Raw genomic sequence first — 19,591 nt, 5'->3', positions numbered from 1 at the left:
GTTGGAAAGGTCTTTTTACTGCCTATCCAACGATGGGTCGCATAATAGATCCGGACAACTTTTTCGTCAAAATATTTGAGATCCGGCCTCAAAAAAGTGTATAAATAACACTTAAGTGCTCATAACTTTTTATGGGGTTGTCAGATCTTCAATCTTTTGAGCTCGTTGGAAAGGTCTTTCAAATACCTTTCTAACAATATATAGCATGACGGGTTTTCTTACAAAAACCACCCTTTTTACAATCTTCCGAAGTTTAGCTAAAACCGTTTTTTAGCATAACTTTTGAAGTACTTATCTAAACTTCATAATATTAACTAGGGTCTTGTGGGACGCCAAGACGGATCGAATGAGACCAAAACAGTCTAAATCGGTTCAGTCAGTCCGGAGATAATCGTGTGCATATTTTTGGGTGCACGGACTCACATCCAGACACACGCACAGACATTTGTTCAGAATTTGAATCTGAGTCGATAGGTATACGTGAAGGTGGGTCTAGTAGGTCGAATAAAGAAGTTGATTTTTCGAGTGATTTTATAGCCTTTCCTCATTGAGGTGAGGAAGGCAAAAAACAGGCCAATATCTAATGTTGTATAAACATACACAGTGCGAAACAACAACAACAACACGTGGCATCACATTCCTGTGTTCAGTTATGAGGAGGAGTAGTAGCAGCAGCATAGCGGCCAATCCACCCACCACCCCCACTGTTGTTGTTGCTGTGGTTGCTGCGATCGGTTTGGGTTTGGGGGTGGTGACCAGGCCTGCAAAATGTTTCCAACCCAGCGTACACATGAAGCAAACCAAAATGTCAGTTCACTGCTAGCATTTGACTGTAAGCCTACTGTGTCCGTTCAACCACTGCCGCCTGACTCGTGCCGGTCGGCTGCTGGAGAATGAGAGACGTGAAAAATTGAGCTACACTCACTCAATTCGTGTCGTATGACTGACTCGTAAAATCCTCTCTAAACACTATTTTGACTATTTTTAAACAATTGAATGGTTCTAGACTGTGCAAAACACTTAAAACAACCATAACTTACATTCAAAATTACATTTCCACGCATAAATACGAACTTTTTGTGTAAAAACTTGTTTCTTTATGTGTGTGCGTGCAACGTCGAATGAGCGTTGGTCGACTACTGCCTCGCATTGCAGCTGCTCAGTGAGCTAGGGCACTCACGACTGAGTCGGGTTTGTTTATGTCACGGTTTTGCGGTTTAGTGAATGGATCTCAAAAATTCGAGTCAGCGTCACCGATTTTCGAGTCAGGACCCCTGACATTTTCAGCTCTGGTGGTGACGATGAGCAAAGTGCAGTATGGCGGCTGGGCACGCAACAATAATAAAATAACTGTTCGAAGTGAAATCGAAACACTTTATTTAGCAGCAGCTCGCTTTTGGTTTTGCTTCTGGAACGAATACCTTCACCACAAGGTATTTAAAATGTTCAAATTTTAAAAGCATTTATTATTCTATGAATTGCCTTAAAACAAATGAGCTTAAGCGAATTTTAGTTATAATTATAATATATCTAAATAGATTTTAATTTAATTTTGTTATTCAATAAGAAGATTATTTAAGTTTAATCGTTTTCAAAGAAAGCTTTAAATGCCTGCAAATGAACTAAATCATGCTAAAACGGGTAGAAATGGCTACACCGCCCTAGTCTGGTGACTGTGGGCAATGTTGTATTTAGTACCATCAACTAAAAAGCTTCATTGCTCGCAATGGTACAATACACTACAACAGAGCAATTCTCTAGATGATCGCAATTTTTCATGATGTTCCTTATCATTGTAGGGAAGCGATTTACCATAATAATTTAGTACAAGTAACCTCAGAGGCATCGAAACGTTGAAAAGTTGAACTTTTCAGCACGCAAATGACAGCTATGATAAATTTATGAACGGAATTGTAAAAAGCAGTTTTTTGCATTCAAAAAATCAACTTCATAAAAACCTGCGTGGGAAAACTAATGACGCAAAATTCAAAGAAAAATCTATTTGCGAAAACCTAGAGAATTACTCAACAACAACGAAAACACAGACACAGCCAGTCACTGTTATTGCTATATTGTTTTTAACGTTGATGTTTTCGTTGCCTTTTGAGTTGTGATTGTTGTTCGAAAGCGCGCGCGAAATAAATGTGCTAAATGCACGACAGGAAGCGCGCCACCATCGTCGAGCCTTAAAAGGGTGACGAAAGTGTGCTTTTGACCTGCGGGACTGAAGGTGCCTATACAATGGTTAAATTGTAATTTGTAATAAATGAAACGTGACAGTCAAATGGCAGCCTCATATTAGTTTTCAAAAAAATGGCAACAGGTTAATCTTCAAAGAAAAATATTGAAATTGTTTGTCGACTCCAAATTGTATGACCCTTAGAATAATTCTTTCTTAAAAAAGAATTATTAAATTTAATTTTCATTAAAAAAAAACTCTGGAAAAACAATGAAACCGATTGCATCGTGGTGGTATGCCGCAAAGCCTGCTTCGATCCACCAGCCATGTCCTTCCCGATAAACTAAACAAAACATCAAACTTTCCGTTGAGTAGCCTACTAAGGTGCGCTACACCCAATCAGGACCGCCGGCAAACTGCACTCTGTGCGGCAGGTGTTGCTTCGATCCAGGATAACACAGAGAACTAAAAAGTGGAACGGGAACTAAAAAACAAAAACCCTACCCCGGGAAGGGAAGGTGTCGACACGACCTACTCCCCTCTATTCTGCGGGGCCAGAGGCGTTTAGGTTCCAAAAACGGGGTTCGTTCTACAATCCCAGTTCCTCACTAAGGCAGTCGGTTTGTGGAGTCCCGCTCGTTCACGCGCGCCATTGTTTTTTTCGTTCCGCGCGTAGTTTCGGTATTGCATTTTTTTTTGGGTAATGAAAGTGCCATTACCTGTGCTGTTGTGGCGGTATCGATAGTTTGGTTGATTGGAGTTTGGTTTGGTGGGCTTTACTTGGTGAAGAGGGCCGTTGCACTTTCCATTGACTTTTAGTGACTACGACCCAGTAACGACGACCCACTTGGTGCATCGCAAACATGGCTAATTGGGGTCCCGTTAAAGTTAACAGCAAAGAGTAAGTTGGATTTATGGATACTAAACTTTCGCTACGGTTTCCTAGGTGTTGATGGATCTACTTAAAAAGAACAATAAATTGACTTTTAAAATTGCAAAACTTAATTAAAAGTTTGCCATCCATTAGACCATATCAATAACCTTTTAGTATGTTGCTTTTAAATACATAAAAAAATGAAAAAATATGAAGAAAACTAATTTAACTTTTTATACAAACGGCGACCTTGGTGAAACTAACCCAAGAAATAACAATATTTACAGTACTGTAATGTACAGCAACATAATTTTCGCAGTGCCATTTTAGCCTGTTTTTTTCACGCCTCATTAAAACAATAGTTTTAATTCATCAATATTTAAAACGGGTAATCTGCACGTTTTTGAGTTAATGATGCAGTTTGGTTCAAAATCGGGTGTTCTTTCAGAAAAGCATATAACATCCAGTACTACAGTTCTAGAAATCAGGAGGAAATCCAGTTTTTTCACGAAAACTTAACACGTAGCCTTATGTGTGGGACAAACTTCAATGCGTTTTTCTCAGCTTGCTGTTTTTGCATATGGGACATTAATTCTCCGTCAACTCACATAGCAGTTGCCCCGACAGCTCTTCGATTTGCGTGATTGGTCACGATCCCCTCGAAAACAGCATTTGTTTGGCCATTAGGGTGACCTACGCCGTGTTAGGGTGGTCCGAAAAAATGGTCATTGTCGAAATTTTTCGCAAAAACCACTTTTTTCAAAAAATTATACACCCGATTTTAGCTGTCTTAGACGCAAAAGAAAGGTGATTAGTTTGGCTATTTCGGAAAAATAGAAGGAAGTTTCAAAAATCTAGCTTAACATTTGAAAAGGTCGTATGAAAACTTAAAATGCTGTTTTGAAGGTCTCGGGACCAAAAAGCCTATGTCTGAAAATATTTTTAACTGATTCCTTGGAAAATTTTACATAGCATATCAAAAAATGGTAAAGTTATGTTTTCAATGTTCTGAGAAACGACAAAAAATCGACTTTTTCCACTAAAGCTGCAATAACTTGAAAATTTCAGCGATGACATATACATGTTAGGGTACCAAAAGTTGCGTATTTCAATTTAAGTACCCTAACATGTATAGGTCATCGCTGAAATTTTCAAGTTATCGCAGTTTTAGTGAAAAAGTTGATTTTTTGACGATTTCGTCACATTCCCGTTTTCGCGCGTGGCGCGTCGCAGCATTTTAAGTTTTCATACGACCTTTTCAAATGTTAAGCTAGAATTTTTAAACTTCCTATTATTTTTCCTTATAGCCAAACTACCTTTCTTTTGTGTCTAAGACAGCTAAAATCGGATTAAATAACGCGGAGATATGATTTTTTGAAAAAGTGGTTTTTACGGAAAATGACGAAAATGAGCATTTTTCCCCCTAAAACGGCGTAGGTCACCCTAATGGCCAAACAAAAAAAAATACGGGTTTAATTATTTTGGCCAAGGAACCCCTAGAAAAATTTTGAGCCCGCTCGGAAAACTTTTTTTTAAATCATGCTGTTTTCGTGGGGAATTGCTGTATATAGGGGCGGTATGACCAATTCTACTTTTGAACATTCGAAAAAAGACTTGTTTTCTCAATAAATTTCAGTCTGAAATGGTCAATGGTTTGAAAATTTCGTGTCAAAAAACTTTTTTACGTTCGAATTGATGGCGTAATTATAATTCCAAAAATCGTTTTTTTCATTTGAAAAAATACAATAATTCTGCTAGTTTTCGTTGCTCAAGTGGAACATATTTTGACCCATGTAATTTTATGCACCCAAAATTCAGAATCGAGATAATCGTTCTCTCAAAATTTATTGAGGGCTCAGTGCCAAAATCGATAGAATAATGGTACCAACTCACACCATCATAACAAATGAGTTCATTCGTTAGTTGAATCAATAAATCTCCAACAAGTGTCATACATCGACTTCTGACTTCTCTATGGTCACCAAGCTGTGGTGGCTGAGGCAGCTAAGTCATTGGATTGGTTTGTCAAAGGTCTCTGGTTCGATTCCCGTTGTCGACACTTTTGGTTTTTTATTTGACGGATGAACTTTTTTTGCAAATGAACCTCGAGAGAATAGTTCTATCGCCCATCTCGAGCTGTGTTCTCTGCGTCCGTGAATGGTACCACTATTCTCTCGACTCGAGACCATCATTTTCTCGGACTAGCGCTGCCAGTTTTGGGTGTGGGAAATTTAATGTATTTTCGAATCTGCAATATTTATTTTCATTTAGAACAAAAGTTTTTATTTCAGAATTTCCAGTTTTCATGTCTTATTTTGAAAAATATGAAATTCCACGAAATATATTCGAACTCAGACATGTTTGAACTAATATTTGAAAGAACGGAAAAACGAACAAAAACATTACTGAATACAGAAAAAAATATTTTGAAAAAAAACTCATGTTCAAAAAAGGGAAAAGATAATAAAAGAAGAAATATTTAATAAACAAAAACTGAACAGGATTTGGTACGATGGACATTGGGGTGGTTCAAATTCCAAATTTGACGAGATAGCTCTTCGGTGTATTCAGTTCTAGGGAACACTGTTCTGAGCAATTTTGCTGAGGAGCACAAAACTCTATCTTCAAAGGGATTTTAGAGCCATTTTTGTGATTTAGGTTAAAGTGTTTATGATAAAATGAGTTTTTTGAATTTATCAACTCAGGCTTATGTCGTAGCATGTTGATGTCTTCTAGACTTACACATTTACACATTTATCTTCCAAGACGACAAAAATTGAAGCTATAGCCAAAAAACGACGAAAAAGACGAAAAAATGCGAATAACTTGAAAAGGTGGTGGAGTTTGACCTCTCTCACACATTCTAGAGTACATTTGCTGAAAATTTCTCTTTTTTCTTTAATCTTTTTTGTTTAACTCATTTAATCTCAATTTGAAAATGAGCATTTTTAAATCGTTTTTTGCCCATCACTTTGACCAAAATTCAGTTTTCAAGAATAAAATTTTTGACAAGCTCTACAATTGTCTAAAAGGGCCCAAAAATGTGAAAATGATCTAGTGATTGTAAAGAAGAAACAAGTTTTAGCTGATATATTTCAGGAATCCAGCGTATAAATGTTATTTTTGTGCAGTTTTTGGGAGTTTGGGCAATTCCGAAGAGTTGTTACAAACCAAATTTCTATAAAGTTGTTGAAAAGGACGAACCACAAATTTTAGAGATTGGTTTTTTTTTTTGCTTTTGAAAAATTCTATCTGTAAAAAGCTAAATTTTAGAATTCAAAATAACAAAATTTTAAAAATTAAATATTCTTTGTTGTAAGCTTATTTCTAAGAAAGGGAATAAAATTGAAAAATTGCTCAGGTTTGTTCAAAAGAAGTTTTTTTTTGTTTTTGAAACCACGGGGTTTAGAAATGATCCCATCGCTTTTGATTACTTTTAAGGTCAATATTGTATTCGTTTGAAAAAAAAAAAAAAAATACAAACTTTACGATTTGGTGTGAAAGTTTTAACATTTCTAAAGTTTAAAAGATTCATAATGAGATTTCTATCCATATTTTTCCACATTTTACCTAAATCAACTCCACCGTGTTAAAGTGCCTCCACTAATTACGTAATTTAAAAATCGTTTTCCACGCCGTTCTGTTCCCCTATCCCAAACAGGAAGCTCACGCGAAGTCCCAGCAAGTCGAGCGGAAGTGGGCTGTTTAGCGAAACGTTGACGGCCGCCCTTGGCAAGCGCAAGAACAGGTTCAAAGAGATCACCGAGGAGCTTAATCTGCGTATTAATAAGGAGGAGGAAACCGAGGAACTGTACGAGCCGCCCTTGTTCAACGTGGAGAAAATCCAGCGGATCATGGAGCGGGTGGTCGAGAAGCAGTTCGAGGTGAAGGACGAGGAGGAGGGGGCCAAGTACATTTACGATCCGGCGCTGAATTTGAAAATGTGTCAAACGATCGCCAAGCAGATCAAGGATCGCGTCAAGGCCATGAATTACAAAAGGTTGGAAGAGTTGGTTGGGGTATTTGGAGGTTGGTTGATGTAATGGCTTGTTTTGTTTTCAGGCACAGAATTATCAGCTTGGTATCGATTGTTGAAAAGCAGCATCAGGGAGTTTACTACAAGATGAAGTATATTTTGGATCCCAAGATGGACAACTTTGTGCGACATTACCATGAGACACCCTATGTTTATATTACTGCAACTGTTATATTAGTTCATAAGGATTGAATAAAGTTATTTAAAAATGTTGTGTTGCGGTTTCTTTGGTAAAAATTCTAAAAATAAAGTCTCTTATTTCACGAAACCGTTGTAACCAGATCCAGTTGAATCGAGCAAATCGATACTTGACTTATTTGCTCCAGTGTCAGCATCTCAACGCGAGAAGATTGATTAGTCACTGGATAACCACTAAACCAATGCGTCATCGTACCTTCATTCAAATGTACCTATATCTACTACTAGCACCACTTAATACACATGTAATGGAAGTGTTGTGTTTGTAGTCAAGTCACCGCGAGATAGCCCCGTGTATCTCAACACCGGAAAGCAATCCATCTCGCCGAAAGGTCTCGCCGTCTAACGTGCTGACATGGACAAACAGACGAGGTTTATTTCACCGCCGGTGAAACGGTCTAATAAGACTTGTACCAAATTTATTTGAAACAAGCCTTACCCGACAAACTTCGTCTTGCCTTTTTTTCTTGACGTTTTTAGTTTTTTTACTTGTTCAGCCTCCTGTGATCAAAATTTGATTTCTACGTAAATTTTCCCATACAATCTGCAGATGCTCCGAAATCGGTCCAGAGTGGCCAAAGTGGCAATTTTTTAGCATATAAACCTTCCTTGGGCTTACACGAACCTACTGCAACAAAAAGCACCTCGATCCGACGTTCCGTGTTCAACTGATTCGCGTTCGAACAAAACCATCGAAATTTTTTATATATATAGATTTCTCAATTCTTCTTTCAAGAAAGCAAAGTTCAATTGTCTAGGGCACTTCAAGCGCGAAGCACACAGCTCTGGACAGTTTGTGGAGTTTTGACATCACGGCCTGGTTCAAATGCCTTCACAAACAAACACGCTCGGCTTGAAACGTGATACTTGTGAGTGACTAAGCCAACCAAGTGACGCCAGGCGTATAGAACAAATACCTGAGCCAAACAGACCCGAAACCAAAACCACGAGCAAAAAAAAGCAAGTCGAGGAGAGAGAAGCAAAAAGTTTGTTCTTGCTTACAGTTGCAATTTGGTGGGCCACAAGTGCTCGAAAAAATAAATACTGCGTCAAATAGCTGAGCAGTGTGGGCTCCTCTGTTGGCTCCAAAATTCGGTTGTATTTGTGGCCGAGCGAGCGTTCCGTTAAAATTGCTCTGACCGCTGGCTGCGGACACATGTGGTGTGGGAATTTGTGTACTGCTTGAATTTCAGTCGGTTTCTCTCTGCAGTGCTAAGCAGCATAGAGAAGTGCGCAAAAGTACAGTGGGGCAGTGGTTGACATCCTAAATCCAACTTAATATTAAAAAAAATGTCTTTGCGCATTCAACATTTACCCAAAAAAAAAACAAATTATTCAAATAATGGTTTACCTAATTTGAAAAGCTATTCAATCGATTTAAAACATTTTAGAAAACGGTTTATAATGTTTTTTTTTTTCAATTTTCAATAAAATCAAGCACAAAAATAAATTTTAGACCACAGACTCAAAAAAAAAACATTAGGCAATTCTCTGCAAAAACGGCCGATTTCGACCAAATTTTTTTTTTATTTTTTTTTTGTTATTTGGCTCAAACTTTGTGAGGGCCTTCCCTATGACCGAAGAAGCTATTTTGTGTCATTGGTTCACCCATACAAGTCTCCCTACAATTTTGGCAGCTGAAAAATGGTACGTAAATATTCGAAAATCTGTAACTTTTGAATGCATTTTCTGATAAATATGGTGTCTTTGGCAAAGTTGTAGGTACTTTTGAGGAATATTCAGAAAAAAAACAATCAACTTATTTTCACAAAAATTCTATTTCCCAAAATACGTATTTTTTTTATTTTCGAGATTTTTTAATATGTTTAAGGGGACAAGAATCCGCAATTTTTGAGCCATAGCCATAAATTCTGCCGCCGAGTTATAATTTTTTGGAAAAATAGTAATTTTTGGAAAAAAAATCGAAATTTCGTGCAAACAAATTTTTGACCTATTTTCTTATGTAAAATTGGATTTATAGCATAGCATAGCATAGGTGTCTACCCGTAGCTGCTACTTCGTTATTGACCAGGACCCCCAAACATTGCTCCGTGGACCACAGATGAAAAGTAGGAACCAATCATCACCCCTTCGCAATTTTCAAAGGTCCCTATCGTGCTGATCAATACCGACGCCGGCCACGACCAGAGGTAAGACACGGGGAAGTGGATGGGAATGTTAGCCGATACTTGAGTGCTGAGACCGCTAAATCGGCTGCGTCTCCGACAAAGTATCACATGAGTTTTGAGGGGTTAGTAAGATGGGTATGAGGTCAGGATTCACTGTGGTAGGCGATGCGACCATAAGCAATATGGTTATCGGTTGAAATTTTAAAAATCTTAGGCAGCCGGCTGCGGAAAGATAGCTATCTAGAGATTTAAATATAGTATCAATTCGACCGCGATTCTCCAGAAATTTTACGTCGGCGTGCCTTCCGATCAACGGTGATGTAGGAAGGGCTTCATTCATTAAAATTATTTTATATCATAAGCCTTAAAACATATTCGTCAACGTGCCTTCCGATCCTCGATGATATGGAAAGGACTTAATCCAGCAATACGACTTGCTTGTCTCAAAAAAACAAAAATCAGATCGTTTCTATCAAAGACTATATAAAGAGAACAAAAAAAAACTCATCGGCCAACGAACGCGCGAACTAAAAAAAATTAAAAAAGAATAAGAAAAAACCAATCACCCCATGCACTCGAACAGCAACACAAAAGATACGGAAAATAACACGAAAAAACAGGACTGCGCGTCCCCACAGGCACCGCACTACTGGTCATTCTTATGGAGGCATCATGTACATTGTACATTTTGACATTTTTTGGGTTATTGCATATTCTGAAAGTACTCCTAATAAGCTACCTCTCCACAAAAAATGAGGAAAAGTTACTTCAGTAAAGTCAGTTTAATAATGATTTTAAATAAAGTAACATAAACAAAATCTCTGGCATCAGCAGTGCCTGTTTATAAAGCCCTGTCAACCTGTGAATTAAAAGAACATGAACCTCGTGACGAAAAAAAAAAACATCATGAAAAAGACGCCATGTACATTTGCTGACGTAAAGCGAACCATAACAAAACTTCCCCTCTGCTTACAAATAGCGCCATGTACATTCGGCAAAGAGAAACGAATCATAACAAAGCTTCCCCTCCAATGACAGCAGGGTGATACAAACATTGGTGGTTTCAAAAGAAGTTATGTTTGTTTTTCTTAAATATAATGACGGAATCAATGTTTTATTGAATATTAAAAAAAATCATGTTCTATTTTATGATTTTTCGATCGATCGAACTCGCGATCGTCAATCAAACCAGGTTCAACGGCTTGAAGTCCTCTGGCCCAGGTTCGCCGCTCAAGTATAAGTGGGAAAGCACGTTGTTTGTGTGGATGTGGTGAGTGCGTATGGCGATTCTCTCCGACTAAGCTGCGGCCTGAGCCGCGTCCGTGCTCTTGATGTGTCGGACGCGGGTTCAGGTTCAGAGAGTAAGCAATACACGCGGGCTTCAGTTTCCAGTGGCCGCCCGTAATGCAAAGTTCGATCGAGCGCGCGCGCGAAAACTTAACTTCTCTCGAAAATTTTGTGTTATTTTGCGCGTCTTCACACTCTCTCTCTCGTCAATTTACATCTGCCTGAAGATCGCGCGGTTTAATGCGATATAATTACGCACACATTAAATTTTTCGGTGAACAGTGTGAGAAAGAGAGTTTGATAACTTTTTTTGAATATTTTTTTCGGGACCAACTTGAAGTGCGTTTGCGGGAGGATCGTCAGTTTCCAGCGGATCGTCGCGAAAGATAGTGTTCGGGAAGAAACTTTGGACAGCCGGCAATACCCCTCGTGTGATCGTGAGTGTATGTGTGTGTGCTTCAGGGTTCCAGTGTCTTTGTTATACCTGCCGAAATTGCGTTACACGCGAAATAGCCCAAGTGTCTAGAGTTGGCCAGATGATTTAACCGACGACTCGGGCTCTACGGGCCTCAAAAAAGTGTTCATTGATTCGGGTTGAAAAAAAGTAATCCACAAAAGAGAGGGAAACCCATTATAACTGTGTATAGTGAATTTAATGACCCACGGGGTTCGTTATCAGTAAATAACCACCGCAGTCGCGCGGCTCGAGAAGAGTGAAAACGATAAAGCCCCAGCAAACAAAAGTTTAAAGATCGCACCATTTTGCAATTGTAATTGAGGCTGCTGCGAAGAGATATTGGTGACCAACGACCAAAACAACGCAACCATGAGTACCATGAAGGCGGAAAACAAGATCTCGCTGAAGATCGACCCATCTAAAAATAACATGATCAAATCTCCAAGTAAGTACCCCCTTGCCACAGCGGCGACTTCTCCAAAAAACAACACGCCGAGGGGTCCTCCACCTTTCTTTCGAGAGTGCCACTTTTAGTCACTCTCTTTGTCGTCAGTTTAGTAGTTGATCTGCGCGTGTTCGGTTGACATCTCTCTTCGCGACGACCTCCAAAGTTAAACTTCCCGTCTTGTGTCGAGTTCCGCGACGCGACTGTTCATTTATTTATTATTACTTGTGTGCCAAAAACCGCCAATACTGCAACTTAAATGCAGACCCAATCCACCAGACACTCTGGCGAAACCTAGAAGTTCTCATTCCTGGAGTGCTACCGCGGCTTTGTCCAACAAAAAATTGCTGGTTCCGTCTGGGTCGTCAGTGAAATTTATTGGATCCGTCCTCCGACGACGTGGTGACCTCGCTGTCTGACTCCTCAGTTCCTCTCCTCGCTCTATGGACGTGGTTATAATTGAACCAAGGCAGAAACCAGAACGGAAGAATCTGAACATGTCGCAGTCACAGTGGGCCAGATATGGTAATTTTGGTGCAATTTTTGAAAAAAGTGAGACGATATGTGTTGTTATGGGATTTTGAATTGAACAGTTTTGTGAAGAGTCATTTTTAAGTTTAAAGGTGTTATTCGGTATAAAAAAAAACAGCTGACTCATCGATTTAAAAAAAATCTTTGCAAGATTGATGACTATGTTATCAACCACTAACCAGGGGAAAAACGTGGAAAGAGTGGCTCAGTATTTGGATAGTAAGCATTGGCTGAGTAATTCATTCATTGACAATGTTTGCAATAAATTTTAAAAAATATATATAGAAAAGCTTATCAAAAATTTTATTCAAGTTTTAGAGTATTTTTTTTTTTACTTTTCGAAAGTTCTGATAATTCAGATCACTGATTGAAAAAGACATGACAATTTATGATATCTTTTCATTCAAATAGAGTAATTCTCTGAAACAATGTTTTTATTTTAATTGAATGAAACTTTGTGTGTATTTTTTATGACTTCGTTCTTTTACCAAAATAGTCAATTATCATAATCAGTTCGTCCTTACAATTTTGTATAACCTATATTACAGCCAATAAAAATGGTTATACAGACGACTCTCTGGCTGTCGATCTTCTCGATATCAATATTACTCCATCTATCGATGAATTCTTCAGTCCCTTAAACTGCATACTTCGATTGGCTTTATTCCTCGATATTTTCTCTTGCTTGAAGGATCTCTTCCTCGACGGTCCCTTGGATTCTGTTTGCTTTAAAAATCTCTTCCGGTTGTCAATATTGTCACTATCTCATGGCTTGCATAGACATTTTTCTTTGCGAAACGAAGCTTTGAAGGGTGTTTGACATTAGTTTGTTTTTGTTTACTGGACGTTGCCATGATTCTCTCCCATAGCTGAGTACCAAGAAAAACATATTTTCAATCGAGTCTTCATTTTGCATCGTTCTGTAAACTGATGATTCTCTTCCTCGACGGTCCCTTGGATATTGACAACCAGGGAGTCGACTGTAGAAATATTCAAAAAGCTGTATTTTGACAACGGATTTTTTTTTAACAATTTTGTATTTATCTCCGGCAAAGTTGTAGGTATTACTTAGGACTTTAAAAAAAGTTATTTAAAATACCATACTATTTTTTTTATTCAATAAATAATGGATTGAGCAGAATAACAATTTTTGAAAAATCTTATTTTTGGATATGTTTTAGATGAAAACGATTAACATAAATTTGGATATCGTGAACCGTTTTCAAGTTATACCTTTTAAAAATAGATTTATTGTTGATAACGTGACTTTTTTACCTTTAGTCATGAACAAGCTTGACCATATCTGAAAATATTTTTTTTCGAAAAGATCACAAAATTTACTATAAATTTGCTTCGAAGATATCTGCGCTAGCTAAAATTCCCGTCCCTCAAAATCGAGATCTACAAACTGACATGGTGGGCGCCGTTGGTGGCCAATGACTGTTACCTGTTCGCAACTGAGTTAGTTTTAGCTATCATGGTGTTTTATTTTTTCGGCGCATTCACACATGCTGTTGATAAGGGAAACACCACTAGATCGGCGAAGCCTATGACCAGTAGTGCTGAAAGGATATTACGGTTCTGTTCAGCAACGGAGGGGCAACCATGGGTGGTCTCTCATGCTCTCTCTCATGCTATAAATTTGCTTCGAAGATATAAAAGACTGGACCAATGTTTGATTTAGAGAAAAACAAAAAACATAAAAATCTAGAGTGGTTACTGCCTTCCTCACAGTAACATAGTTTTGTTTTTAGTAAAATTAAAATATTCAACCTACAAATGATAGGTTTAAAAGATTTTCAATCTAATAGTATCAATTAAAAGGCCTTCTCAATATCTAACAAACGATGGACAGCACTATCGATTCGGATATTGCTTTCATCGAACAAACTGAGATCCGGCCTCAAAAAAGTATATAAATAACTCTTAAGCACTAATAACTTTTGATAGGGTTTTCAGATCTTCGATGTTTTAGGCACATTTGAAAGGTCTTTCAATTATCTTTCAATCCTTTGACGACGGGTCGCACGGTGGAATTTCTTACAAAAACACCTTTTTTACGATCTTCCGGACTTTCCTAAAAAAATGTTTTTTTTAGCATAACTTTTGAAGTACTTTACTAAACTTCATAATATTTAATAGGATCTCATGGGTACCCAAGATGGTTCGAATGAGATCAAAACGATTAAAATCGGTGCAGCCAGTGCTGAGATGATTGAGTGAGAAATTTTCGGTGGACACATCCACATTCAAACACAGATATTTGTTCAGTTTTTGATTCTGAGTCGATAACAACTGTAAATTAGACGAGTTTATTGATTAATCGAGATATGGATAGATTTAAAATATTTCTTTGAATTTAATTTTGCAAAATAATCTGATTTTTCTAGACATCAAGGCAACGGAAGCTGTTTTTCAATTAACCCAGTTACCTCGAGCCGCCTAGCACATTCTACAAATCGGATAGTTTAACGGCAATTAATATCTAATTTAAGCGAATCCCCAAGCCGCACGGGAAACGCTTAACTTGATGTGAGTAGAATAGTTTATCTCATGTTTCCACACTTGGACTCGTACTCTAAGCCGTATACTATGCAAGTATAAACCATTTACAAATAAATTACACTCGCTGGTCCAGTCTGCTACAGCGCGGGGTACAATGACATATGGCGACTCTAGTCACACTCCCTTTACTAGAGTGAATAGACTTGGTTAGTTAGTATACCCACATCAAGATTTAGAACTCGTCGCGGCAACAAAGAGTGTTTACAATAAGAGAGACCACAGTGCAGTGCACTACAACCGGTATCGTATCATACTCTTGGCATCATCTGACGACGATCCGCTATAATAATCCAGAGTATGTACAGAAGAGCAGATTGTTTACAAGCGGATTCAAGTCCACAGATTAACTGCGGCGATATCTTTGGTCAGGGACAGGCGAGGGATAATCATCTCGATCATCTTGGTCGTCGCATTTTTTGTTCGTGGAAGGCAATTAACGTCATGATTCGAAATCCGGACACTTAGAAGCATATCATTTTTGTTATAGCTGGCAAAAAATCATGTAATAAGTTGGAAATGTAGAAATATCATAAGGATGTAGTATAAACAGTCAGTTTCAAGAAAATGCATGCAAAATATGTCTTTTAAAACAATTTTTCATCAGAATTTTAAAATTAAAATGACTTGTTGTGCTTCGAATCCCGGACACTGATAAAAGCTGATTCGAAATCCGGACACTTTTGCTTCGAATTCCGGACACTCGATTTTACTTATGAATCGCACAAATTTGGACTGAAATGTTAGTGAATGGCATTCTTTAGGTCTCAAATAAGCTGTTAACATCAAAACAATCGATAGTTTATATAAAAATTTGCTAGAATTTAAGGAAATCGTAACCATAAATTTCTGCTTTGCCTTCCCGGTGATTCGAACGTCTATGAAATATTTCAAGTGAAATGTTTCGCATTTTTGGTAAACTTATAATTATATTGTATTTAATTGTTTTGGCATTAACTACAGCGTTCAAACAAACTTTAAATGAAAGTTGATGTTGGAGTTCATCAAATAACACAGTTTTGGCATTCATAATGCGAACTTATATCCAAATAATTGATAAAACAAAATGAAGTGTCCGGGTTTCGAAGCGTCCGGGAATTCGAATCATGACGTTATGCCACTACAGTGTTTTATACAAGTTTCTAAATTATGGGAAAATATGTTTAAATTTGAAAAGTTTTTCCACTTACAGATATTTGACAAGTGTTAGGAGAAATTCTCGTATGTTTGGCAGGTTAAGCACTGACTCCTAACTCCGTCCAAATTGCTGATTATTTTGTGGAAAATCAAAATTGAGCTATTAATCACTCGATTTCAGTTGAAAACGCTTTTTTGGAGCTGTTATTGAACGTCAAAGTGCTGATATGGCAACATTAGAGGCACGATTTAATTAGATGCTGTTCCCCTAATTGATAATAAAACAGCGAAGGTAAATCTCAGCACACTCAATCGAATGTTTGTTTGCTTAACTCAACACATCCAGGTGTGATTTATCCTGCTGTGTTTCAGAAGAGGAAGTTGGATAATTGAAGTTTCAACCATGATAATACCAAACGTATGCAAAAGAACTCGCACTTTTGCTCTGTTTCGACCACATTTCGGCACCTAATTTAAAGATTCCAGCCAGCTGCTGGCGCTTCCCGTTCCAGTTCTGGCCAGCAGTGCACACCAAAAATAGGCAGCGTGAATGAAAAGAAGCTAATTTTCAATTAACAGCAGAAAAACCGTTCGAACTAATTTCGATACTCTCAGCCCCTTTCCCCTCAATCCCACCCCCCTTGAAGAGTTTGTGTGTTAAGAGGAATTTTCACCTGCCCTTTTTGGCGGAGTTCAGTTTGATGCGGTGTGAAGTGAGTGAGGGGAAACTTTCGTTGCTTTCTCATATGTATATGAAAAAAAAAAGTTTAGCTCAAAAATTGCTTTTTTTTATCACAATGCACACAACTTTTTCCGTTTCGACGAGCTCGTGGCCGCCCGGAGTCAATAGCCCGAGGCCGCGGCCAATCGTACCTCCAAAAAAGAGAAGCAGATTTGGTCCATGTTTGGTTTAGCGTGGAATACCCACACACGCACTCCCCACAAAAAAAAAAATCAAAACTAATGCAGCGTGCATAAAACGGTGTGGAGAGTACTCAAATATCCAAAATACACACGATTTGTTATGATTGCTCCATTTTTTTCTGTTGTTATTTCATTGGCACTAACTTTATTATTTTTATTTTCTGCTTTCTTTCTTGTTTTGCCGCGCTTCCACCATGACTTGTGTGTGTGTGTAATCTCATCCGGACCCTGTGGGATCGTGTTCCTTGAAAATCATCGGACAACGGACAAACCCCTTTCCACACACTGGCTCCAACTATCATCACCACTGTCACCACCCAACAGCTGTAAGTATAAACTGAGCTTCTTTTTTTTTATTTACCTCATTTAGCTTAATTAGTTTTATTTAATATTAACAACAGATTGTTATATGTACTGTTCTATTTGAAAGACATTGTCGTTGTTTAACATGTAAATATTTAAATATTTTATGATAATAGACTTAATAGCTAGATTTTAGATGAATTCAAACAACTCAATTTTAGTAAAATAAACATAAAGAATCCATTATGTTAAAGCAATTTGAAGTAAGTTTAAACTTCTAACAAAAAAAAAATGTTAATGGTCAGTGTTTTTTTTTCAGAAAGTGTAGTACATACAACGAGTCTTACCGAGTTGGATAAATATGACGAGTGCTGATAAAATCGATTTTTGAAACGAGTAGTAAACCCACTATTTGCAGTGGCACAAACATGTTTCAAAGCATAATGATGTTTGTTTGTCGTATTTTTTCAAGGCATCTTCAAGATGAATGTTGAAAAGATAATCTTTTTGATGCTGTTTTAAAAGGTTGTCGAAACTTTTCAGAAATCAAAATGGTGCTATAATGAACTTTTCAGAACCCTTGTGTAATGTTGAAAAGTAAGTTGATATGCGACGGCTTTGAAACAAACTTGTTGTTCAAAACAAAATTTATTGCCCATCAGTTTGGAAAATAAAATCCACCATCCTTTTTTGTTAAATCTCAATTTAGTAATTTTTCCTTGCAATAAAAAATATATAGATGATGTCTAAAATGCCAATTTTCCTTAGTGCTAACGCTTTGACTTTTGTTTTTCAAATCGTCGTAATTTTGAAAACTAATTTATGGTCATTTTAACCAGCATCCTGCCTAATCCTACCTATCCTTTACCAGGCTCTAAAAACAGAAATGGAAACAGAATTTTAATGGTTAAGATATTTTGCTAGTCGAAATATATTTAAACTTTTATTAGTACTATTCGATAGAATTTATTGTTGAAAAATAAATGTGAAAAAAATCAGATAAAAAAAAGAAATTTAGTAATTCCTTTACAATAAAAAACAATACACCAAAATTCATCAGGGAATGGTGACAGATTTTGTGCAAAAAAAAAAATAACATTACATCAGAAACTTTTGAATTTTCATCAAGTTCACATTTTTACACATTTTTTAGGTAAAATTACTCAAAAAAGAGGCAGGCGAAATATACCATTTCCAATCAAACACCTATCTTCGTCATAAGGAGAGTTTGATGCTCGATTAAAGCAGTGTTCCCACGAGCCTAAGCCATCGGCTAGGCTAGGTTCATTTTTTTGGTTCAGGTTCACACCACACGTCGGCAAGCACCGTCGGCTCAGGCTCACTGAGTGCCGTGAGCCATGGTTCATTTGGTTCAAACCAGGCGAGGCTAGCCAAAATGAACCATTGGCTTGAACCTGGCTTGAACCTGATCAAAGAATGTTAGGCTAAACGGCAAGCTTTGTTACACCGTAGTATGCTCAAACCGTAACATTCGCTACACCGTAGTATGATTACACCGTAACATTGTTACACCACAACATTCGTTACACCGTAACATTGTTACACCGTAACATTGTTACACCGCAACATTCATTACACCGTAACATTGTTACACCGTAACATTGTTACACCGTAACATTGTTACACCGTAACATTGTTACACCGTAACATTGTTACACCGTAACATTGTTACACCGTAACATTGTTACACCGTTAAATTGTTACACCGTAACATTATTACACCGTAACTACGATGCAACGAATGTTGCGGTGTAACCATGTTGCGGTGTAACCAAACTACGGTGTAACGAATGGTACGGTGTAACGAATGGTGCGGTGTAACAATGTTACGTAGTAACACTGCTACGGTATAACAATGTTACGGTGTAACCAAACTACGGTGTAACGAATGTTATGGTGTAACGAATGGTGCGGTGTAACAATGTTACGGTGTAACAATGTTACGGTATAACAATGTTACGGTGTAACCAAACTACGGTGTAACGAATGTTATGGTATAACAACGTTACGGTGTAACAATGTTACGGTGTAACAATGATACGTTATAACAATGTTACGGTGTAACAATGTTACGGTGTAGCAATGTTGTGGTGTAACAATGTTACGGTGTAATCATATTACGGTGTAACGGATGTTACGGTATAATGAATGTTACATTGTAACATTGCTACACTCTAATATTTGTTACACAGTGCATTATTCCTATGGTTCTCATTAGCCTGGTTAGCCTGGCTTAAGCCATGGTTCATGGTTCACTGAACCAGGATTGAACCACAAATTGAGGCTTAAGCCGAACCAAGTTTATAGGTGAACCTAGCCTAACCGGTTCATTTGGGAACTCTGGGCTATTAACTTACCAGCAACAGCACCGCCTCGAGTAAGCACGCAAATATATGCTACTTGCTGGCCGAAAAGATCAAATTAAATGCACTTTTGATCATAATTTCTATTTTGTGAGACCATTTCTCATCATTTTGGTGGCACACACAGTGACACACGTGAGAAACC

General features: G+C 37.7%; 1 protein-coding gene across 1 annotated transcript; it reads left to right on the top strand.

Annotated features, from left to right (window-relative positions):
* The first annotated feature begins 2,494 nt into the window (after window positions 1-2,494).
* Window positions 2,495-7,299, top strand: LOC120422872 (uncharacterized). Its single transcript, XM_039586419.2, has 3 exons — window positions 2,495-3,080; window positions 6,715-7,053; window positions 7,116-7,299. The coding sequence occupies exons 1-3, from the start codon at window positions 3,043-3,045 to the stop codon at window positions 7,279-7,281; spliced, it is 543 nt and encodes a 180-aa protein (XP_039442353.1). The 5' UTR covers window positions 2,495-3,042; the 3' UTR covers window positions 7,282-7,299.
* Window positions 7,300-19,591: the final 12,292 nt, after the last annotated feature.

The sequence above is a fragment of the Culex pipiens genome, chromosome 3 (assembly GCF_016801865.2).
Source record: "Culex pipiens pallens isolate TS chromosome 3, TS_CPP_V2, whole genome shotgun sequence".
NCBI lineage: Eukaryota > Metazoa > Arthropoda > Insecta > Diptera > Culicidae > Culex > Culex pipiens.
The sequence above is the reverse complement of the archived record's forward strand: the minus strand, read 5'-3'. Positions and strand labels throughout refer to the sequence as shown.

Excerpts from the sequence above, each read along its gene's own strand:
- LOC120422872 (XM_039586419.2), top strand. The coding sequence starts at position 3,043 with ATGGCTAATTGGGGTCCCGTTAAAGTTAACAGCAAAGA. Across the intron at positions 3,081-6,714 it reads GTTAAAGTTAACAGCAAAGA|GAAGCTCACGCGAAGTCCCA; the intron begins GTAAGTTGGATT and ends TATCCCAAACAG. Across the intron at positions 7,054-7,115 it reads AAGGCCATGAATTACAAAAG|GCACAGAATTATCAGCTTGG; the intron begins GTTGGAAGAGTT and ends TTTTGTTTTCAG.